The sequence below is a fragment of the Vulpes vulpes genome, unplaced genomic scaffold (assembly GCF_048418805.1).
Source record: "Vulpes vulpes isolate BD-2025 unplaced genomic scaffold, VulVul3 u000000671, whole genome shotgun sequence".
In the NCBI taxonomy this organism is placed as follows: domain Eukaryota; kingdom Metazoa; phylum Chordata; class Mammalia; order Carnivora; family Canidae; genus Vulpes; species Vulpes vulpes.
This window is the reverse complement of record NW_027325801.1, coordinates 202,574-224,557: the sequence shown is the minus strand read 5'-3', so window position 1 is coordinate 224,557 and position 21,984 is coordinate 202,574. Positions and strand designations below refer to the sequence as shown.

The following is a 21,984-nucleotide window of genomic DNA, read 5'->3' as shown; positions in this document are numbered from 1 at the left end:
GCGGGCAGCTGCCGGAGCCCTCCGGGGCAGTGTTTGGGGCGCATGGGGTGAGGGCTGCGGCAAGGACGGAGGTCAGAAACGTGCCCCCTCCCCGCCCCCGGCCCGGCTTCCTGGCGGCCTCCGCTGTTTACTGCAGGCCCTGTTCCCGCGGCTTGAGATCACAGGGGAAGCGCGCGGCCCTGAGCCCATCATCCTCATTCCAGAAGGGCTGCTTCCTCAGACGCCGCTGGGGCTATTTTGGGAAACTAGGGTCTAACCCCCGGCTTGGCATGGAAGAGGAGTCACCACCCCCAGCGGGGCGTGTGATCTGTGAGGCCCCTGGGTGCCAGGGACTTGGGGCAGCCCCCTCCAAGCAGACCCCAGTGCTGCCCTGGGTGCTGCAGGGACCCTGACAGTGTCGCAGAGAACTCACGAGTGCCACGACAGAAAAGAATGGGACCCAGAGAAGAGAGGGACAACGGGTGGGGGTAGGTGTGAGAGGAGGCGCCCTTCTTGACCCGCAGTGGGACCGAAGCAAGGGCACGCTGTCACCATTCGCCCCGGGAGTGGCTGCGGAGAGGGTGGTCTGAGACAGCAGCCGCAGGCAGGGAAAAGCAAGGGGATGGCCCAGGTGGAACAGAGGGTCAGAGTGGACCACACGCTTGGCCTGAGAATCCCCAATGTGAATTCTGAGCTCTGTCTCAGAACCTGTCCCCTGTCCCCACGGGCTTGCGTCCCATCTCCGTGTGTTCTCGTGCGGTGCCCCTCACCCCAGCCCAGGGCAGGGGCACGAGTCTCAGGGCCAGGGTCTGGAATGGACTTCTGCGCTCCGAATCCTCCGTCTACCGTACCCGAGCCCAGCTCAGAGATCCCCCGAAAGCCACTCTCCGAGGGAAGGGTCTCCTGAGCGCATCCCTGGTGGCTGCAGAGAGGGCGTCCCAAGTCCGTGCTGGAGCGGGGGTCAGACTCCCCAGCAGCGGCCCCCGGCTTGGCTCCGGGGAGGGATGTCAGCCACTTCCCTGATGCAGCTTTGGGACCTGCCTTCTTGCTGCTCATTTTCCTGGAGGCAGGTAGGAAAGGTCAAGGAGCGTGTGCTTAGGGGGCAGAGGCAGTGGCAGTGCTCATTGCCCCCTCCCGTCCCCCAGGTTCCCGGCCCACCTGTGCCCAGCAGCTTCCGTGGGAATGCTTGGCAAGAACACCTGGCGGCAGCTCAGCCCCTTGCCCAGCTCAGCTGCCTCTTCTCCCTGGTTCATCCATCCCTTGGCCCCAGGCCCTGACCGTGACCCCCAGGGCGGGGTGTCTGGTACCTCTGTCCCTGCTCCAAACGGCTGGGCTGCCACCTTGCCCTGCAGCAGCCTCCATGCTTCCCACTGCCCGCAGCCCACCCAAGACCCTGCCGCTTCTGTGCCCCCGGCCCCCCCTTGCTCCAGCCTTGACACAGTGGTTGTCAGGGCCGGGAAGCCATGCCTGTCTCCCTAGTCCAGGCAGCCGGACCCCAAGGGTGCCTTCCCCTGGGAGGCCTCCCTTGGCCGGGGGGGAGGGGCTGGCCGCCCCCACTGCACAGGTAAGTCCCTGCACACAGGTGTGACCCCACGCCGGTGTGCTGCCGCCTTCTGTGCTGGGGTGTCTCGGGGTGTCTGGAGAAGGAATTAATGAAACTGAGAGCAACCCTGGAAACCAAGAAAATGGGATCCTGGGGCAAGAGGGACGGGGAGGCCGATGGCCAGAGGCTGGCAGGAAGTGGTTCTGGCACCGACTGGGGCAGGAGGAGCCTCGGGCAGGGGACTTGGCTGGGACACACGGTTGACCCCAGGGCAGGCCTAAGGGGCACCTGGTGGGGAACGGGGGCTCTGAACAAGGGCCTGAAGTGTCTGGGGGGGCGGAGGACTCCCTGGGGTCGGTGTGTGCCCGCGGGCCCTGCCATGTGGGCGTGGGCCTGTGGGGGTCCTGGTGCTGCGGCCGCGAGGGCGCCGGGGAATGGGGGCCCAGTCGGGGTGCGGGGCGGGAGCGTGGGGCGTCCGCGAGCGCGCGGGGTGTCCTGGGCGTGGCCGTGGGCTGTGCCTGGGCGGCGGGCGCAGGTCCTGGGGGCAGCGGCGCGCGAGGGGGAGGCGGGGCGGGCGCGGAGGCCGTCGGGGTGGGGGGGTGGGGGTGCCGGGGGGTGGGGGTGCCGGGGGGTGGGGGTGCCGGGGGGGGGGGGGCGGGGGCGGGGTCCGCCTCGCCGGCCCCACCTGCCCCACCTGCCTCACCTGCCCCCGCGCGGCCCGGCGGAGAGGCCCCGCCCCCCGTCGGGCTGGCCCGTTGCCTAGCGACGGAGCCGGAACTTCCGAGTCCCCCCACTTCCGGGGCGAGGGTCAGGGGTCAGGCGTAGGGACCCGGAGCTCGGCGGGCGGATGGGCGGCGGGGGCGGCGGGGGCGGCGGGGGCGGCGGGGGCGGCGGGGCCGGGGCGCGGGGGGCGCCCCGGGGGGGGCCCGGGGGGCGGCGGGGCCGGGCGGCGGGGGCGCGGGCGGCGGAATGCGGGCGCGCCGCGGGTGGGGCCGCCCCGCCCCCAGGTGCTGCCCGGGCAGGCCGGCGGCGGGAGCGGCGGGCGGGGCGGGGGCGGGCGCGTGAATCAGGCCGCGCGGCGGGCGGGCCGCGGCTGGGAGTGGCTGCCGGACCGCCCGGACCGCGAGGCCGCTGGGCGGCGGTCGGCTCCTGCTGCCCCAGTCCCGAGACCCCGCGCACCTGGCCAGGTAGGGCCCCCTCCCCGGCTCGGGCGGGGCGGGGCGGGGGCGCGGGACGGGAGGCCGCGGCCGGGCCCGGGGTGGGGGGGGGACGCCGGCGCCCCTCGTGGCGGCCTCACCTGCGCGGCGCCCGCACCTGGGCCGGGCGGGCGGGGGAGCGGGGGGCGCGGGGCCGCGGGGGCCGCCGTGGACGCGAGCGCCCCCGCAGGACGCGGCGCGGGGGGCCGACGGGGAAGGGGCCCGGGGCCGGGGCCGGGCCGCCCGCCCGCGCCGAGCTGCGCGGCTTCCGCCCCCGCGGCCTAGTGGAGCCCGGGGGGGTGCGGGCCCGGCCTGGACGCCTGCCCTCCGCCCGGGGTCCGGGCTGCCTGGACGGCGGTGGCCGAGGCGCGGCCCGTGTCGCGGCGGAGCGGGAGGCCGCGGGCGGGCGCGGGGCGCGCCGAGGACCTGGGCTCCAGCCTCCAGCCTCCCCCGTCCCGGCCTCCCTGCGCCAACCTGCAGCACCTGTCCAGGGCAGGGCCGCCTCGCCTGGTGCTTGGCCCCGGGCCTTCCCTCCTCCCCGGCCCCTAGAAAGCCCCGTCCTAGGAGCCGGAAGGAGCCAAGCCTGAAGGTCCCGGGTTAGGGGCCCACTAGAGCCCCGAGGGCCCTGCGGGATTTGTCAGGGGTCAGAGGTCAGCAGCACAGGAGCAGATTCCTGCTGAGTCATTGGCCTGGGTGGGAGAAGTGCCCCTCCCTCCCTTGGGGCAGCCCTTTGGGAGGCAGGTGTGCGGAGGCGCTGTCCTTCCCGTCAGAGCTGGACCGTGGCCACTGCCCAGGTCACAGTGCAGGGCTGTGCCGTGGGTCCTGGGGGGCCACCTGCTGTGGGCTCTCAGGATGGGCACCCCCTTCCTGACGGGTCCCATCTGCTGAGGTGGCTCCTGGGCACCACGGCTGCCCCCCACCCCCACGGCCAGCAGCCAGGGCAGTTTTCATGGACTCCCCTTCCCAATGCCGAGCAGGGCACAGGGTCCCTTCTGCTGCAGTTCCCAACGTGGGAAGCGCTCAGTCCCAAACGCAGTGAGCAGGATCGGCCACTGACCCCACACAGCCAGGTTCCTTGCTGTCTCCCCGCCACCCCCATGACGACCGGGTGCCTCTGCTGCAGCCAGACCTGCTCCGCGAACCCAGCGTGGCCCGCCCCCGAGAACAGCGGGGGCATCCAGTGTATAACTGGAGGTGGGGCCCTGAAGGAGGAAGGGCGGAGCGGCTCTCCCTCAGCCTCTCCCACCTCCACGGCCTGTCCAGTCACCCCCCAGGGGCAGTGGGCAGAAAGGTCCCTCAGCTCGCCAAACGCAAAGCCCCATCCAGTTCCCAGCTGCCCCTGACTGGCCAGTCTGCAGCAACCAGCTGCCCCTGCAGAGCGGGGCGCACCAGGGGCCTGGCAGGACCAAATTCAGGGAGCAGTGAGCTAGGCAGGGAGCAAATCCAGCTCAGTCCCAGACCCGAGGAGCGGGTGGGATGGGGTGGGCAGTGCCTGGGGCTCTCCCAGGGCAGCAGCAGGCCAGGTATCCGGGCAGCTCAGGGACTGTAGGTGGATGCTTCCTGGGAATCCAAGAGGCCCCCATGCGGCCTTCCAGAGCTAATGGCAGCTCCTCCCAGCCTAGGTCGCCTCCCAGCCACTGGGAAGCATGTGGACCAGGGTGGACCCAGCAGGGCTTCGGCATCAGCATGAAGTTGGGACAAGGGGAGAAGATGGGGAAGCACATTTGGAGCCCAGACTGAGGCCGGCAAAGGGTGCTGGCCTCCTCCCAAGTGCAGTGGGGACCAGGGCACAACCAGAGACTTGAGGACAGCACCACCGGCACAGGGCTGGGCTCAGCCGGGCAGCCGCTGCCCAGATCTGCGGGGGGGGGGGGTGGCTCGAGGAGGTTTTATCTAAGGTGGCACAGCAGTGGCTAGGAAGGTGGAGGGATGGGCCAAGGGGAAGGGAGTGGTCCTGGTGCACAGGGACAAAGGGCAGGGATCAGGGTATGGAGGACTGTGAAGGCCATGCATGGGTTGTGGGGCTCTGTGTGACCCCATAGGACGAGCACAGGTATGGCCAGGGCTGTGGATTTAATGCTAAGTCCTGGGACAGAAGGAGTGACAAGTTTTGTAAGCCGAGCTCACATGGGGCCATGTATGGTATCAGGCGAACCCTGACGGCTGCATTTTACAGTGGAGATAACGGGCCAGAGAGCGGCCCTGGGTCCCCCTCGCCCCCCTGGACTGCCGACACGCACAGCCAGGGAGCCACCTGACTTGCTCAGTACACACAATTTCATTCTGTGTCCATAAAAATGCATTAATACCAAGATCAGAAGAAAGTAAATATAATAAAGAATCTCATCTGGATTATATTTTCTTTATACCAATAATCTAAAAGAATTGGTTTTCTTCCTGTGAAGGAACAGGCCCACAAAGAAGTGCCTGGGTCGTGGGGGCCACATGGTGCCCCCGAGCAGGGGCTTCGTGCAGCCAGCACCCCTGCCTGGAAACCAGGGTGCAGGCACTGCTGAGGTTCTAGTGAGCGTAGGGGCCCGGCGGGCACAGTCTGCGTCCCCAGTACGGGCACCCCAGGGTCCAGGCATGGCCTGCACTCCCCCGCCCTTTCTACACTGTGTCTACACCCAGTGGCGGGGAAGGGGGGGTCGGGAGTGGCCCCTGTGCCCTTCCCCAGTAATGTGTCTCCCTGCCCCTTCCCAGGCCCCTGGCCCCGACATGGCCCGCCGCTCCCAGAGCTCCTCGCAGGGGGACAACCCACTGGCACCTGGGTACCTGCCACCTCACTACAAAGAGTACTACCGCCTGGCGGTAGATGCCCTGGCCGAGGGAGGCCCGGAGGCCTACAGCCGCTTCCTGGCGTCCGAGGGGGCGCCTGCCTTCCTGTGCCCCGAGGAGCTGGAGCACGTGAGCCGCCACTTGCGGCCCCCGCAGCATGTTGCTCGCGAGCCGCCTGATGGCAGCCCTCCCAACGTGGACATGGATGGCTCCTCAGGCACCTACTGGCCCATGAACTCAGACCAGGCGGTGCCTGAGCTTGACCTAGGCTGGCCCCTGACCTTCGGCTTCCAGGGCACCGAGGTTACCACACTGGTGCAGCCACCACCGCCCGACAGCCCCAGCATCAAGGATGAGGCCCGGAGGATGATCCGCTCTGCCCAGCAGGTGTGCTGTCGCGGGCCGGGTGGACAGCGGGGGCAGCCCTCCGAGCAGGAGTGTGAGCAGGCGGGCGCAGGGAAAGAAAAATACCAGCACTTCCAGCTTGGGGGGCAGGGGCGAGCCCTGGGCCAGCTGGCCACGCGTCTCCAGCTTTCAAGCTACAGCGCAGGCTCCCTGGCAGCGCACTTTAGGGTCCCGGACTGTTTGGTGACTGCACGCTGCCCGGCTTTGCGTGCCCTTGGCCGTGGCCAGTGCCCAGAAGCCCCAGGACTCTGGGGTGGCTGGGCCCCCCTCCTGGTTGGGGTGTATTGTTCAGAGAATTCTCTCCAGTCTCCTATGACCCAATTGAGGGCTTCCCCCCACCGAGCAGGTGGCAGACAGCGAAGGGAGGCTGAGGCAGCAGGTCCAGGAGCCAAAGACCCGCAACTGCCGCCTGCGCCCTCCGCAGCAGTCTCTCGGGCAGAGCTAGAGCTTTGGCTCAGCTACCTGTAGGCTGGGGCCTGGGCGCTGCTATCTGTAGGGCGACCTGGGGCCCGGCCTTGCCATCTGAGGGCAGGGCCGTGTGAGGTGTGTCGCAGGCGCTTCATTTGCCTTGTGCCTTGCCCGGCGGGAGGTAGGCCCTGAGCGTAGGGCTCCATCATGGGCCACCGGCCCGCCAGCAGCCCCACAGCCCCTCTGGAGGACTTTCCTCCAGACTCCCCCTTCCTGGCAGGGCCCCCTCTCCCCTGGGAGGGGCTAGAGGGTGATCTGCAGCGTTTGTGGGTGGTCCCGGGGCCTGTCCGGGCCATGCGGGTACAGCTAAGAATGGTGGGGACAGCAGAGGGGTCTGTCCTCTGTCCCTAACCCGCCCCCTGCAGGTGGTGGCCGTGGTGATGGACATGTTCACCGACGTGGACCTGCTGGGTGAAGTGCTGGAGGCAGCCGCCCGCCGAGTCCCGGTCTACATCCTCCTGGATGAGATGAACGCCCAGCACTTCCTGGACATGGCGGACAAGTGCCGCGTCAACCTGCACCACGTGGACGTGAGTGCCGGGCGGGGCGGGCAGGGGTGGAGGGCTGCCCCGCGGAGACCTCACGCCTCTGCCTCCCCAGTTCCTGCGCGTGCGCACTGTGGCAGGCCCCACGTACTACTGCCGGACGGGGAAGTCCTTCAAGGGCCACGTGAAGGAGAAGTTCCTGCTGGTGGACTGCGCGGTGGTGATGAGCGGGAGCTACAGGTGCGCCCCGCGCGGCGGCCCCGGGGTCCAGTGGCCCCGACGCAGCACCCCCACCCCCACCCCCACCCGGGTCCTTGCAGACTCGGCACTTCAGAACCCCAGGGCCCTTCCGCGGAGCCCCGCCCCCGCCTCGGCTCTGATCTTGACACTACCCGCCCGCAGCTTCATGTGGTCCTTCGAGAAGATCCACCGGAGCCTGGCGCACGTGTTCCAGGGCGAGCTGGTCTCCAGCTTCGATGAGGAGTTCCGCATCCTGTTCGCGCAGTCCGAGCCTCTGGTGCCCTCGGCCGGGGCGCTGGCCCGCATGGACGCTTACGCCCTGGCCCCGTACACGGGAGCGGGGCCCCTTATGGGCGCGCCGACCCCCTTCTCCTTCCCCAAACGGGCGCACCTCCTGTTCCCACCGCCCCGGGAGGAGGGCCTGGGCTTCCCCTCCTTCGTCGACCCCGACCGCCACTTCCTGTCCGCCTTCCGCCGGGAGGAGCCCATGCGGATGCCCGGCGCAGCCCTGGAGCCGCACGCGGGGCTGCGGCCTCTGGCGCGGCGGCTGGACGCCGAGGCGGGCGCGGGGGGCGAGCTGGCCGGCCCGCGGGCCTTCTTCCAGGCCCGGCACCTGGAGATGGACGCCTTCAAGCGGCACAGCTTCGCGGCCGCCGACGGCTCGGGCGCCGTGGAGAACTTCGCGGCCGCGCGGCAGGTGTCGCGGCAGACGTTCCTCAGCCACGGCGACGACCTGCGCTTCCAGACCAGCCACTTCCAGCGAGACCAGCTGTACCAGCAGCACTACCAGTGGGAGCCGCAGCTCGCGCCCGCGCGCCCGCAGGGCCTGTTCGAGAAGCTGCGCGCCGGCCGCCCGGGCTTCACCGAGCACGACGACCTGGCCCTGGGGCTCGGGCCGCGCTTCCCCGAGCTCGGCCCGGACGGGCACCAGCGGCTCGACTACGTGCCGTCCAGCGCCTCGCGCGAGGTGCGCCACGGCTCGGACCCCGCCCCGGGCCCCGCGCCCCGCGGCCTGGAGCCCAGCGGGGCCCTGCGCGCCAACCTGGGCCAGCGCTTCCCGTGCCAGGCGGCGGCGAGGCCGGGCCCCGAGGCGGCGCCCGACGCGGAGCAGGAGCGCAGGGGCGGGCCCGAGGGGCGGGCGGGGCTGCGGCACTGGCGTCTCGCCTCCTACCTGAGCGGCTGCCATGGCGACGACGCGGGCGACGAGGGCCTGCCCGCGCCCATGGACGCCGAGGCCTACGAGGACGACGTGCTGGGCTGCGCCGGCCGGCCGGGCCCCGGGGACCTGCTGCCCTCGGCCGCCCGCGTGCCCGCGGCCTTCCCGGCCAAGGGCCTGGCGCCCTGCCCCGGCCGCGGGGACAGCCCCGAGCGCGAGGCGCTGGAGGAGGCCGGGCCGGCCAAGCAGGACTCCTTCCGCTCGCGCCTGAACCCGCTGATCCAGCGCAGCTCGCGCCTGCGCTCCTCCCTGATCTTCAGCGCCTCGCAGGCCGAGGGCGCGGGTGGGGCTCCGGCCGCCGCCGCCGAGAGGGCGCAGCTGCTGCACAAGGAGCAGGCGGTCAGCGAGACGCTGGGGCCCGGGGGCGAGGCCACGCGCTCCGCCACTTCCACCAAGGTGGCCGAGCTCCTGGAGAAGTACAAGGGCCCCGCGCGGGATGCGGGAGCGGCGGGGGCCGCGGTCGCGGTCGCCAGCCACAGCAAGGCTGTTGTGTCCCAGGCGTGGCGGGAGGAGGTGGTGGCGCCGGGCGGGGGAAGCGAGCGCCGCAGCCTGGAGAGCTGCCTGCTGGACCTGCGCGACTCCTTCGCCCAGCGGCTGCACCAGGAGGCCGAGCGGCAGCCGGGGGCCGCCACGCTGACTGCCACGCAGCTGCTGGACACGCTGGGCCGCGGCGGCACCGACCGGCTGCCCTCCCGCTTCCTCTCCGCCCAGGGCCGCCCCGGCTCCCCACAAGGGCGGGACAGCCCCCCGCCGGAGGGGCCGCGCCAGGCACCTCACCCTGAGCCCAGGGGGAGCCCCGCCTCTGCCTACCCCGAGCGGAAAGGGAGCCCCACCTCGGCCTTCCCCGAGCGCCGGGCCAGCCCGGTGCCCCCCGTGCCCGAGCGCCGGGCCAGCCCGGTGCCCCCCGTGCCCGAGCGCCGGGCCAGCCTCACCCTTTCCTTCGCCGAGGAGTCCGCCAAGCCCGGCCCCGCGGAGGAGTCGCCGGGCGGCCCCATGGAGGTGCTGCGCAAGGGCTCCCTGCGCCTCCGCCAGCTGCTGAGCCCCAAGGGGGAGCGGCGCGCAGAGGAAGACGGCGGCTTCCCGGCGCCGCAGGAGAACGGGCAGCCCGAGAGCCCCCGGCGGCCGTCGCTGGGCCGGGCCGACAGCACCGAGGCTGCCGCCGCTGCGGACGAGCGGGGCCCGCGGGCGCGCACGGCCTCCGCCACAGCCAACGCCTTGTACAGCAGCAACCTGCGGGACGACACGAAAGCCATTCTGGAGCAGATCAGCGCCCACGGCCAGAAACACCGCGCGGCCCCGGCCCCCGCCCCGGGCCTGGCTCACAGCAGCCCCGAACTGGGCCGATCCCCCACCGCTGGCGGCCTGGCCCCTGACATGTCCGACAAGGACAAATGCTCTGCCATCTTCCGCTCGGACAGCCTGGGGACGCAGGGGAGGCTGAGCCGCACCCTGCCCGCCAGCGCCGAGGACCGCGACCGGCTGCTGCGCCGCATGGAGAGTATGCGCAAGGAGAAGCGCGTCTACAGCCGCTTCGAGGTCTTCTGCAAAAAGGAAGAGGCCGGAGGCCCGGGGGCAGGGGAGGGCCCAGCAGAGGACGACACCAGGGACAGCAAGGTGGGCAAGTTCATGCCCAAGATCCTGGGCACCTTCAAAAGCAAGAAGTGAGCCTCCTGGCCCCACAGCCCCGGCCCAGGTGCCTGCCTCACTGCCACCCACCGGGCGGGCACCTGCCCTCACACCAGGCAGCGGAACCGCTGAGCCAGCCAGCTCGGCTCCACCTGGGGCTCAGCCAGGGGCTGGCCTGCCCTTTGCCCCGGCCTCTCCCCGCGGGGGCCCCAGCCCCTCACTGCCCCGCGCCGTACCCCTCCGGCTCCATCCCTCCCTGTGCCCTGAGCCTCCCCCTCCTGCACCTCTGCCTCCCCGTCGCTTCGGGCGTCAGGTCCCCTTTAGCCCTTCACTCACCTCAGGGCCCATCTTTGTGCCTTAGGCCCCGTCTGTGGGGCCCCATGTCTCAGGGCTTCCGTATCTCAGGGCTCTCCTCCGCTCACTGCCTCCTGCCTCACCGCTGCCTCTCCCGCGTCCTGGCAGCCCCAGCCTCCCTCCCTGGGCCTCCGCCTCTGCCTCCCGGCCCGGGTCTCCCCCTCCACCTCAGGTGCTCAGGCTCCCTTCCTGCCCCGCTGGCATCCCTCCTCTCTGCCTCCGGCACCCCCCTTAGCAGCCCAGCCTGTCACTGTGGGGAGGCAGAGCTGCTCGCAGGCCATCCGGGATGGAGTTGGGGTCAGACCCAAAGGTGGTTGGTCTCAGGAAGTGCTGTCCCCTGGGCTCCTGGCAGAGGGGTGGGGGCCCCCAAGACACTGCCCTGCCAGGAGAACTGGGGCAGACAGACCTGGCCGCTTCCTGCAGGGCGCCAGCAAGCGGTGAGCCGTCAGGTTTTGCAGCACAATAAAACCGGGTCTGGATGGATGCTGGGCCCCAGCCACGCCGGGGAAGGGCTGGACCGGACCGCTAGTACTTGAACAGGTGAGGGTGGGGTCGGGCGTGGTGGTGCCTGGGTCCTCTCCCACCTCGCTTCAGTGCCCAGCAGGCCCTGACTCCACCCTCTTCTGGATCCTTCCCTCTTTGTCACCAACCTGTGAGATCTAATTCCGCCCCCCACCTACCTTTCCTGTATCTGACACCTCTGGAGAGTGACTTTGATTTGGAATAACACAGTTTGACACCAAATGCTTAGGAAGGCCCCCATTCTAAGTGCTAGCATTTTGAAATTAGTATTTCTGCCAGTTTTGGGTTTTTTTTTTTTTTTTTTTTTTTTTTTTTAAGTATCAAATTGCAGTCACTCAGGCTGGGAAGGGAAACAAGGCCACTGAGCAAAGGCAGCAGTTCTGACGACAGCTGGAGAAGGGAGTCAGGGAGGCTCGGGGATACTTTCATTCAGGTGGAAGGGCCACCGAGGAGCCAGATGTGCTGGAATGTTCCTTGGCCTCAATGTGCTTGCTGACCACTTTGCTTTTGTGTGGCTTGGTGCGGCCCCGTTGCCCTGGGGGGCCCTTGCAGCCTGTCGGCACCCTCCACGTGTGCTGAATAACACATCTCAAATGTGACCTCTGCACATTCTGGTGTTAACAATAAAACACAACAAGATACTCCAACACATTCCTAAACATATATATTAACCACCCTTCTTGTTAAGTCTTGTGATCCCCGATTTCCCTCCAGACAGCACCACGAATCCTCGTGGGCTCCCCTCACACACAGACACATCTGTCCTGCCAACTCCTCCAGCCAGTCTAACCCAGAGACTCCTTCCACCTCAGTCCCTTCCCACGACCAGCTCCCTTTCACAGCCCAACTGAGTTCACGACTCTCCACTGGCACCAGCCCTCTGTGTAGACACACCTGGTGTCTCGCCTGGGGGCTGCCGCTCCCCAAGCCCAGCAGACAGCTCCCACCTTCCCCGGCTCCTCCCCCGCACAGGGGGCCCCTCCGCCCCTCCTGGCCCCGATTCCCAAGGGTGGCTTCTGGGGGGGGCCCTCCCTCCGCTTTGCTGGGCTGGGACATTCCTTCACACTCATCCGACGCCCTGTCCATCACCTGGCCCCCAGCAGTCCAGTTGTCTCCAAGCCAAGCCTGGGCCATATGGCCTGGCCTCCTTTCTTGGCCTCCCCGGAGTCCTGTTGTGCTTGTGGCCGCATGGTCCGGGCGCACCCTCTGGCCAGCTGTCCTTGCCCTTCCCACCTGTGCCTCCCGCAGCAGCTTTCACAGGTGAGCGGAGCTCCCAGCTGCCCAGCCCCCACCCTGGCACAGGCCACACCCTTTAAACGGTGACTCCGCCTGTGTTCCAGCCCCTGCCCCGGGTCAGGTGAGGTGGAAGCAGTCCTGGAACCAGGAGTCAGTTCGGTGCGCACTAGGCCCCTTGCATCTCTGGCTCCCGCCCCCTGGGCCCACCCCCTGGACAAACCAGCTGCCAGTCACTTGGTGACAGTGGAGCTCCGGGAAGAGCGCAATGACTACGCTCAGGGGCTGTGCCCAAGGGCCCTGCCCCGTCATCTCTTCCACCCTTACTCTGGGCCAGGGATGCAAATACTGTCACGTGATGGCGTGCACCGAGGCAACAGGTGCACCCTGGGGACAGCCCTGTCTCTCTGATGGTGCTCTGGCACCAGGCCGACCTCTGGCATTTGTGCAAAGAGGACAGGAAGCTGGCCCCAAGGGGGACCCCAGGCCAGTCTCTGGTGCCGAGGGCTCAGAGGGAAAGCGCAGGGCATTAGGCAGGCAGGAGCCACACAGCGGCAGCAGAAGGTGCCCCCGGAGCTTCTCATGGGCTCTGCACTGGACGGGGGTCCTCGGAAGGGGGTGGGCTCCAGGAAAGGGGCGGTGTGGCCTCAGAGCGAGTCCCTCACTGAGAAGAGAAGCTAGGCAGGCAGGCTGCGGATGGATCAGACTTTATTGGAGGGAGCGACTGGGGATGGGTGGGAAGCTCAACTCCCCCCCCAGGAGGCCCGGACAAGCTCCAGGGATCCCAAGAATGCGGCCAGGCAAAAGGGGGGGCGGGGAGCACCGGGACCTAGGGGCAAATCCGGGGCTGCGCAGAAGAGCCGGGTGGGAGCTGGAGGGGCGGCCTAGGCGCGGGGCCCGGGGAGCAGGGGCAGGCGGCCCAGCGCCGAGCGGCAGACGGTGCCGTAGGCTTGAGAGTAGCCCCCGAGCGCCGCCCTGGCCGCGCCCTGAGCGCCCTGCGAGGCCGAGGCGCTGAACATCCTCCGGCCCGGCCGGGGCTCGCGCGGGGCATCCACGGGGAACGCGCGCGGGACCTGCGCACAGCGTGGGGGGGGGGGCGTCAGGGGCGGGACCTGTGGTGGGGGCGGGGCCGGGAGGGGGCGGGAGGGACGCGGAGGGGCGGAGGGGCGGAGGGGCGGGAGGGTGGGGGCGGGGCCGGGAGGGACGCGGAGGGGCGGAGGGCCGGGAGGGGGGGGCGGGGCGGGAGGGGGCGGGAGGGACTCCCCGGGGCGGAGGGGCGGGGCCGGGAGGGGCGGGAGGGACGCCCGGGGCGGGGGCGGGGGCCGGGTCTGGCCGCGCTCACCCGCCGCGCGCCGGCCGCCCTCCCCCCGCGGCGCGGGTGCCAGTCGCTCCGGATCAGGGCCTGGACGGCCACCTGGGCGGCGGCCTGCGAGGCCAGGGAGGGCGCCGCCCCCTTCCCGCTGGGCTCCACCTGGGAAGGGGCGCGTCACGGGGGGGCCGCCAGCCCGCGGGCAGCACCGGGGACACCCTCCCGGCCGACCTACCCACGAGGGCGCCGAGGGGGCCGCCGCCGCCGCCCCCGCCGCCCCAGGGGGCCTGTCTCCTCTCCCGGGACCTCCTGGCGGCGGAGGCTGCAGCAGGGGGGCCGAGCTCTGCCGGGGAAGGTTCTTGGCTCCGCAGGCTTCGTCTGTGGGGCCGGAAGGTCAACCCCCGGGTTAGCCGGGCGCTGCGGTCGTTGGTGGCTCCACCCAGCAGGGCCAGGGGCCGTGAGGGGTCACACACCGAGGGCGCCCTGGCGACCCGGGCCGCTCTGAGGTCTGCGTCCCGGCTTCTGTGCAGGCGAGCCCGGAGACGGCTGACGGATGGCCCTGGGTTTGAGCAGGTGCGCCCGGGGCCCACTGGGCTCTGCCCCCCGGGGGGTGCCCCCCAGGCCCTTCTCTCCGGGGACGCGGCCGTCACCCCTGCGCTCCAGGATCATCTGCGGGAAGGAAGGCGGTGCTCAGAGGTGCACGGCGCGGTGTAGACGGTTCTGGGGTCGCCCCCAGGGTGGTCGGGGCCAGAGCACCTGATAGACGCGCCTGCGATACTCGGGGGCGGAGAGCTGAACTCCCTCGAGCACTGGCAGCCGCACGGCCGAGTCCAGTGTCCACTCACGGGCCGGGCAGTGGAACCTGCGGGGAGCAGCCGGCGGCGGTCAGGCCGGGCCTCTCGCACCTGCTCAGATCCGCCCCCAACACCTGGCCCCCGCGGGGGAGGAGCTGGCCCTCGGGACCCGCCCCCTCCCGCCCCTCCCGCCCCTACCTCCGCACGTAGGGGTGCTGCAGGGCCTGGGCTGCGCTCAGCCGCTTGTCGGGGGCAAACACCAGGAGTCTCCCGAGGAGATCCAAGGCCTCCGGGGGCGTGTCGGGCGGCAGGAGGGTGTCCAGCGAGTGCCGCGTCCTGCGGGCGCCCGCGTACTGTCCCCTCTCCACGTCGGGGCCCCTCCCCACATCTACAGCTGTGGCAGCTGCGCTTCCAACCCCCGCGCCACCGCTTAACTGTCCTCCCTGCTCAACACCCCCAGGCAGCCTGGGACGGTGGGGAGACCCCTGCGCAGTGCCTGTGGGCCTCCCTGCCCCTCAGGCCTGCTGGCGACGCTGGGGACTCCTCATACCGCCCGCAACCCACTGGCTGAGGCTGAGACACCATCAGAAAACGGGGGCCCAGGTCTGGGCTGGCAGGCTGGCCAGAGCCAGGCCCCTAAACAGCCCCACTCACCGGGCCCCCAGGCAGGGCAGGATGGAGGCGCTGTAGCTTGAGCCAAGAGCCAGCAGGTCTGCAGGTGGGAGGACAAGAGGTGGAGGTGAGCGGGAGGGCCTGGTCCCATGTGTGGGGCAGCTGGGGAGCTGTAGGGCCAGCGGTTTCCTGCCCCGTGGGGCGCACGTCTCCCTGCAGGGCTTCCGCTGTCTGCTCCAACCTCAAATATCTGTCCTCCTGCCCCATGCGTGCATGTGCGCACCTGCAGTGTGCCTGCCCTTGCACACCCCTTCACTCCCACACCTGCACTCCACCTCCTCCTCCATGGAAGAGCCCCTTGCCCTCCACCCAGGAAAGCAGAGACCTGGGCGGGGGACAACAGGGTTCCTCTCACCTGGTCCTTCCCCTCTCTTTGGCCCTGTTCCCTCCCGCAGGGACTAGGAAGGACTCTGAGCCTACCTACCCCCACTGCTATCCTCCTCCATCCCTACCCCCAACCCCCCACCTCCCAGCAAAGGTGCTGGACCTGCCCCTGCCACTCCTCAGCTCTTGTCCTGCTCTTGTCCTGACCCAGCTGGACCCTTGGTGGACACAGCTTGGTCCTCGAGGACCCGTGGCCAGGCCCTCAAGGCTTGTAGCTCCTCCCTGGGCCTACCATGTGCAGGGCCTGCCCTTTCCATCCTCCTGAGGCTCTGGATCCTTCCCCTCCTCCTCTTCCCCAGCCTACTCCCTACCAGTCCTGACCTTTCAGGTGCTGTCCCCCTACAGTTGTGTGCTCTGAACCTCGGGCTCCCCATGCCGACCAGAGTCCTGCACACATCCTCACCCTCCTTGGATGGTGGAGGGATGGTTTCCAGGATCAGCTCCAGCTGGTGGAGTGTGGATGTGCCAGGGAACAGGGGCCTCCCCCGAAGCATCTCCCCCAGGATGCAGCCTAGACTCCACATGTCCACCCCAGGGGTATACCTGGGGCAGGAAGGGGTGGAGGCCTGGGCTGGGGGTGGGGGAGGGACCCAGGAGGCAGAGGCGGGGTGAGGAGGAGAGGCATTCAAGGGGGCAGGGTCTGGGGTGCAAGGAGGGAGCCAGTGAGGGGGGGGGCGGGGCTTGGCTGGACAAGAGGATATGGGGGGTGCTGGGGGGGGAGGTGAGGGCAGGGTTGGGGGAGGGTGATGCTGTTACCAGCTTGAGGACAGCAGCACCTCTGGAGCCCGGTACCAGCGCGTGGCCACATAATCTGTCAGGGCCTGGCCCGCAGGCTCCTCAGGGAGGCCGCTGAGGGGGCGCGCAAGCCCGAAGTCGCAGAGCTTCACCACGCAGCTGGAGTCCAGGAGGATGTTGGACGGCTGCGGGAGAGGAGGCGCCGAGGCTGTCAGGGGTGTGTGCACACAGTGGGAGGACAGGCCCTGCTAATGGAGCATGGATGGCACCTTCTGGTCCCGGTGGATGACGCGTCCCGAGTGGATGTACTTGGTGGCCCGCAGAAGCTGGTAGAAGATGTAGCGCTTGTGGACGTCCCTCAGCAGCCTGCCCTTACAGATGACGGCGTTCAGGTCAGTGTCTAGGGGAGCGGGCGGGTCAGTCTAGGGGGCCTGGGGAGCGTGGACAGGTCTGTCCCACTTTGGACCCTGGTAGGGGGGGTCAGCCCTCCCACGGCTGCAGTCCCCAAGTCCTACTGGCTTGGCCACCCTCGAAGCCTTGTCCCTGGCCCCGTCCTGGGCACAGCCACTTCCCATGGTTCCAGCAGGCTTCTCGGGGCCTGCTCGCTGCCTTAGTTGGTACAACAATAACAGTCTGTGGGATTATTTTTAATGCTTTATTTCATGTTGCCATGTTTTATAAAATGGGTAGAAAAAGGGAAATACAGAGCCGCAAAAGGGGAGAAAGCAGGAGCCTGTGCAGGTGGGCTCAAGGTGGTCACTGGCAGGCCCAGGTGCAGATTCAGCCAGCTGCTTGTCCTTGTGCACTGAGAAACTGCCCTGGCTGAGAGCTGGACACTGGTGACCCGAGCGGCAGAGGGACATACAAAGAGAGACCGGCCACTGGAGGGTCCTGGACCAGACCGAGCAAGGCCTCACTCACCCATAGACTCAAACACCAGGTAAATGTCCCTGTCATTCTCCGCCCGGATCACGTCCAGTAGGCGGATGATGTTGGGATGGTCCCCAAGTTCCTAAGGAGAGAGCCAGGGGCTGTGTGCTTTGCTGGGCGAGGGTCTGGGCTTCCCCCCTTGTTTGGAGAAACCGCACCTGGGGAAACGGTCAGATGGCCCTGGCCACTCACCTGGAGCAGCGTGATTTCCCGGAACGTTCTCTGGAATGATATAGGAACATGAGTGTGGGTACGGACGAAGAAGGAAGTGCACTTCTTGAAAGGATCCCAAGGGACTCATGGTCATCACCCACACCAGACCTTAGGGTCAGAGGGCAGGTGGTGCTCTGAGCAGAACCTGCTGTGAACTGGCTTCAAAATAATCCTGGAGCTTCCAGGCACCATGGGAGCAAGGAGTCACCCCCACACCCCTGCCCCTGTCCCTCCCACACCTCTTCCCCATTCACTTACCTGGGCATCCGTCTTGTCTCTAAAGGCATCGAAGATTTTCTTGATGGCCACGACCTCTCCAGTCCTCCTGTCCACCGCCTTCCACACAATGCCGTAGGCCTGCGAGGAGGGAGATCCGCTTGTTGGGCCAGGGCCAGCCTCCGGCCCGGCCTTCCCCTGCCCACCAGACTGCCCCTCCCCCCTGCTCTGGCTCCTGGGAGGGAATGAGGGTGTGGTGAGGGCCTGTGGCTCTGGGGAGGTCCCTGCAGCTGAAGACAACCCTGGTGTCTTCCCCTGCGGTGGTGTCTTCCCTGGCGGCGGAGGAGGATGGTGGGAAGCAAGGTCACAGCTGGGAGATTCTGGGTGGGAGATAAAGCCTGTTCTGGGTACCTCTCCCCTCTCACATCCCCCATCCAGCCTGTCAGCAGATCCTGTTGGCTCCAGAATTTGTCAGAATCCAACCACTTGCTACCATCTCCACCTGGTCTGAGCCTCTACGGAGGAGGCAGGGTGAGTCTTGTAAAGTGGCATCAAAGGCTGCTACCACCCCTGTGTGCTGCCCAGTAAAAGCCCTTGCAGTTTCCCAAAACCGCAGGTGATCAGAGCCCTCCCCCGAGTCACTCCTATCCAGGTCACACCAACTCTGCTGTTTCCCCATGGCCAGCAGGTCCTTGCCTCAGGGCCTTTGCACTTGCTGTCTGTGCTGTTTGGAACGTTCTTTCTCCCTCCCGCATTACACGCCCACACAGTCACACACCTTCTCATACACCCTTAGACACAACCCCACATGCTCTCACACGCGGTCTGGCTGTCACTGCATGCCCGTTTACCTGCCCAGGCTCTTCCTGGGCCAGGCTTAGGATCTACCCATCACCCTCAGCGACTGGACTGGGTGGGTCCGGCCTCCTTAGAGTGTCCTACAGGCACCAGGAGAGCCAGCTGGGAGTATGGGACCTGGGTGAGGACTGGGGAGGGGATCTGTCCAGGGTCCCTCCGGCCTGAGACCGCTGTGGGCCCAGAGCCAGGCGAGGCTCCCTCGGAGTAGGCGTTGTTAGGACGCTGTTCCAGCAAACGGAGGCCCGAGGGGCTCGGTGGCTTGGCCAAGGACCCCCGGCAGTGTCGGAACGAACAGACCTCGCACTGGACCTGCCCCCGCCCTGCAGGTGGCCGGGCTCACCCCCTTCCCCAGCCGCCGCTTGAGCAGGTATCGCTGGGCTACGTGGTCGTCCACTTCCGCGGCGCACATGCCGGGCCGGGCGCTGGGGCCTCCAGACGCCCGCAGCCCTGGAGCTGTTGAACCGGGTTGCCATGGAGACTGCCCCCTCCGTTGCGCTTGCGCGGTGCCGGGGTGGGGCGGAGGGTGCACCTCGAGCCCCACCCCCTCGCCCCGCCCCCGAGTGTCTCTCCTCCACCTCGCCCCAGTGGCGCCCCGCCCACTCGAACATGGCCCCGCCCCCGGCGGAGCCCCGCCCAATTTAGCATGGCCCCGCCCCCGGAGGAGCCCCGCCCAATTTAGCATGGCCCCGCCCCGGAGGAGCCCCGCCCACTCCTGGGCTGGCCCCGCCCACTCCACCCTGGCCCCGCCCCCAGTGGCGCCCCGCCCACTCCTACCCTTTCCCCCGCCCCTTGCCGCCCCTCCCCCCCTCGGCCCAGGTGACGGCGGCGGTTAGCGCGGCGCTCGGAGCCTCCTAAGGCCCCGCGGTCTGGGGCGGGGGCTCCGCCGTCCTCCGCGCGGACGCCGGGGCTGGGGGATGCTGAGGCGCCCCGGGGGCTGGAGGCTGGGCTCCCAGGGCAGGCCGGAGGAGGCGGGAGTCTGCACACACGGTTGGTGAGAGTGTAAAGTACGTTCTTTGGAAGAAGTTGCGCAGTTTGTTGATCGTAGCTGCGCCCCGAGCCGGGCATTCTCACCTGGGGAGTTCCCCAAGAGAAAGGGGAACACAGGTCCGCTCAAAGAGTCATACGGGAACGCTCCTAGCAGCTTTGTCCCTAGCAGCCCCGAACTGGAAACCACCCAAATATTTCCTTTTTTTTTTTTTTTTTTTTTGGTAAGATTTTTATGGATTTATTCATGAGAGACACAGAGAGAGGCAGAGACACAGGCAGAGACAGAAGCAGGCTCCATGCAGGGAGCCCGATGCAGGACTCGATCCCAGGACCCCGGGGTCAGGCGCTGAGCGGAAGGCAGATGCTCACCACTGAGCCTCCCGGGCGTCCCTGCTTCCAACATTTGAAACAGAGAAATGGATAAACAAAACGTGGCCTAGGCGTACCATGGCGCGTTGCTCAGCAGGAAAGGGAAAGAAACTACTGACACACACAACATGGGCTGCAGGACCATGGTGCTGGCTAAGTCAGACCCCTCCTCAAATCACCGGATGAATCCATTCATACAGAACTGCAGACGGTGCTTCCGCTGGTTCAGTGATGGCCCCCGGCTCCCCGGGAGCGCAGGGAGAGACGGACTGTCCAGGGAACGTTGGGAGGTAACAGAAATGTTACACTGCGGTGATGCTTTCGAGGGTGGATACGTCTAAGTTGTTGAAATCATGCCATGTGGTTGTATCTCAATATAAAGTTGGAGGACGTGGAGAATGAACAAGGGAAAGAAATGAGGCGGGAGAGCGTGCTCTTCTGGTCCCCAGTGTCCAGTGCTGGACATGCCTTCCCCCAGTAAACAGCTGCAAAACGCGACAAAATATGTGAAACAAGTGTCTGTGAATTGGACAAGTAGTGCCAGCCCTGTGTCAGGGAAGAGTGGGAGAAAATTTCCACCATCTGAGACATGGAAACTCAAGGACTCCACAAAAATCTCCTTTTTGCTCCTTTTCCTGCTTCGATTCTTATGAGAACCGGCACTTCACAGACATTCTACACACGCCTCGGAATACAAGTAGCGGATGTGTTCCTTGTAAGGGCAGGGAGTGATTCCCCTGGAACAGATAGCGTCGAAGGAAGGCCCAGGGGAGGATGACCAGACCAGCCATCAAATGCGTATTGGAGACCACCAGCGCTGGACCCCTCCACGCCAAGGCCTGCTGGATCCACGGATGACAGCTGGGCTCTCATCTTTGTCCTGACCAGTTCCCAGATGCCCGAGGGGGCAAGTACACCAGACCAGGCCACCATCCTCAATAAAAACCCCATTCCCCAAAGACTAGACTCATGCTTCCTTCCTTTCGGAGTCTCCCACTCTGTCTATATCTGCTCTCTCTGTATCCTCAGTAATCTCCGCTCTCACTTCCTGCTGGCTCATGTTTGATTTCTAGCCTGCGGGAAGCCAAGGAGCCTCCTGGCTGGTCCTCGGACCCAGCCTGCTGGCATGAAGTCCATGGAAAGAACAACTTGGTGGCAGGGGGTGGGGATGGTGTTGCTGAAAATTTTCTAAATTTCACTTCGGTAGGAAGGTCTTAGTGTGCCAAGCACCCAAACTGGACACCAGAGATTCAGGAGAGACTCCAGACATGTCACTTCTCAATAAAGTGACTAAGCCAGCTCTAGACCAAAGCCTACTCCACACCCGTCGTGAGTGTGGAGAACAAGCCTTAAAAGGAACAAGATGCTACAAATATAGCCTAACTGTTGGCCAAAAAACTTCACCACTCTTTAAAGGGAAACACCACAAACAGCACTCAATAACACAAAATTCAAAATCTTCAGCATCCAGGGATCCCTGGGTGGCGCAGCGGTTTGGCGCCTGCCTTTGGCCCAAGGCGCAATCCTGGAGACCCGGGATCGAATCCCACGTCGGGCTCCCAGTGCATGGAGCCTGCATCTCTCTCTGCCTGTGTCTCTGCCTCTCTCTGTCTCTCTGTGTGTGACTATCATTAAAAAAAAAAATCTTCAGCATCCAGAATGTAATAAAAAGTTACTAGTTTAGGGCACCTGAGTGACTCAGTAGGTTAAGCTTCCAATTCTTGATTTCAGCCCAATTCTTGATCTCAAGGTTGTGGAACCTGCTTAAAAAAAAAAAAGTTACTAGATTTACCCAATTAAAAATATGGGCAAAGAATTTGAATAGATATAGCTCCAAAGAAGGTATACAGATGGTCAACAGCACAGGAAGAGATGCACAACGTCATTAATCATCAGGGAAATGCAATAAAAAATACATGAGATACTGTGCGGTGACTCAATCGGGTGGAGGCTGGCGGTGTGGGCGGGGAAAGAATTCACCAAAGACAGAAGAAGGGAGATAGAAGTTTGTTGGATACGCTGCAAGGCAGCAGCGGGCAGGACGGCAAAGGAGAGACTGCCAGGGGGCAGGGGGAGGGCAGTGACAGGCTTGGGGGGCCTGTATTTATTGGAGGGGAGTGAGGACATATAGCAACATATAGAATTTTCCTTTTTGGTGCCTATGCCTGGTTGTCAGTGGCCCACTGGTCAGCTTGGGCCTATGGCTAACTTGAGGTTGGTCACCTAATGAGCCTGTTTGCATTCAGCTGCGTGGTTGCAGTGGGGCCTGTCACCTTACTCAGGTTTCTAATGAAACCTGTGGCCTAAAAGCAGCCTCTGCAGATACTACTCCACATTCACTCGGATGGCTGTAATAATAACAATAACAATAAGTCTTCACAAGGATGGAGAGAAATTGGAACTCTTGATTGCTCACGGGCATGTAGAATGATGCAGCTGCTGCAGAAAACAGTTTGGCAGTTCCTCCAACAG

The 21,984-nt window shown here is 66.3% G+C and overlaps 2 protein-coding genes and 1 long non-coding RNA gene across 6 annotated transcripts; 2 read left to right on the top strand and 1 right to left on the bottom strand.

The window, feature by feature from the left end:
* The first annotated feature begins 2,491 nt into the window (after window positions 1-2,491).
* On the top strand, window positions 2,492-10,874 carry FAM83H (family with sequence similarity 83 member H). 3 transcript variants are annotated; one of them, XM_072745844.1, is made up of 5 exons: window positions 2,492-2,709; window positions 5,422-5,883; window positions 6,735-6,899; window positions 6,970-7,094; window positions 7,257-10,335. In XM_072745844.1, exons 2-5 carry the CDS (start codon window positions 5,437-5,439, stop codon window positions 9,973-9,975), a joined length of 3,456 nt encoding a protein of 1,151 aa, XP_072601945.1. In that variant the 5' UTR covers window positions 2,492-2,709; window positions 5,422-5,436; the 3' UTR covers window positions 9,976-10,335. The 3 variants fall into 3 exon arrangements, with proteins under 3 accessions (XP_072601945.1, XP_072601944.1, XP_072601943.1); XM_072745843.1 differs by lacking the exon at window positions 2,492-2,709 and adding an exon at window positions 10,714-10,874 and having other exon boundaries at window positions 4,763-5,883; window positions 7,257-9,924; XM_072745842.1 differs by lacking the exon at window positions 2,492-2,709 and having other exon boundaries at window positions 4,763-5,883.
* Window positions 10,875-12,736: 1,862 nt separating this feature from the next.
* Window positions 12,737-18,639, bottom strand: MAPK15 (mitogen-activated protein kinase 15). Of its 2 annotated transcripts, XM_072745846.1 has the most exons (14): window positions 18,497-18,639; window positions 17,341-17,439; window positions 17,062-17,091; window positions 16,861-16,951; window positions 16,209-16,339; window positions 15,961-16,124; window positions 15,608-15,747; window positions 14,803-14,860; window positions 14,347-14,484; window positions 14,111-14,216; window positions 13,828-14,023; window positions 13,590-13,732; window positions 13,388-13,516; window positions 12,737-13,118 (listed from the first exon to the last, which is right to left on the bottom strand). In XM_072745846.1, exons 1-14 carry the CDS (start codon window positions 18,563-18,565, stop codon window positions 12,930-12,932), a joined length of 1,683 nt encoding a protein of 560 aa, XP_072601947.1. In that variant the 5' UTR covers window positions 18,566-18,639; the 3' UTR covers window positions 12,737-12,929. The 2 variants fall into 2 exon arrangements, with proteins under 2 accessions (XP_072601947.1, XP_072601946.1); XM_072745845.1 differs by having other exon boundaries at window positions 13,388-13,732.
* Window positions 16,198-17,921, top strand: LOC140597449 (uncharacterized). Its single transcript, XR_011999270.1, has 3 exons — window positions 16,198-16,331; window positions 16,706-16,879; window positions 17,366-17,921. It is a non-coding gene; the product is annotated as an uncharacterized lncRNA (long non-coding RNA).
* Window positions 18,640-21,984: the final 3,345 nt, after the last annotated feature.

What these genes read in the sequence shown, in the direction of transcription:
- MAPK15 (XM_072745845.1), bottom strand. Translation starts at nt 18,565, where the DNA reads ATGTGCGCCGCGGAAGTGGACGACCACGTAGCCCAGCGATACCTGCTC. An exon ending in TCATCCACCGGGACCAGAAG is followed by an intron (nt 16,125 to 16,208) that starts GTGCCATCCATG and finishes CCTCTCCCGCAG; the next exon opens with CCGTCCAACATCCTCCTGGA. An exon ending in GGGTCGCCAGGGCGCCCTCG is followed by an intron (nt 13,733 to 13,827) that starts GTGTGTGACCCC and finishes CCGGCCCCACAG; the next exon opens with ACGAAGCCTGCGGAGCCAAG.
- FAM83H (XM_072745842.1), top strand. Translation starts at nt 5,164, where the DNA reads ATGGTGCCCCCGAGCAGGGGCTTCGTGCAGCCAGCACCCCTGCCTGGA. An exon ending in TGATCCGCTCTGCCCAGCAG is followed by an intron (nt 5,884 to 6,734) that starts GTGTGCTGTCGC and finishes CGCCCCCTGCAG; the next exon opens with GTGGTGGCCGTGGTGATGGA. An exon ending in GTGATGAGCGGGAGCTACAG is followed by an intron (nt 7,095 to 7,256) that starts GTGCGCCCCGCG and finishes ACCCGCCCGCAG; the next exon opens with CTTCATGTGGTCCTTCGAGA.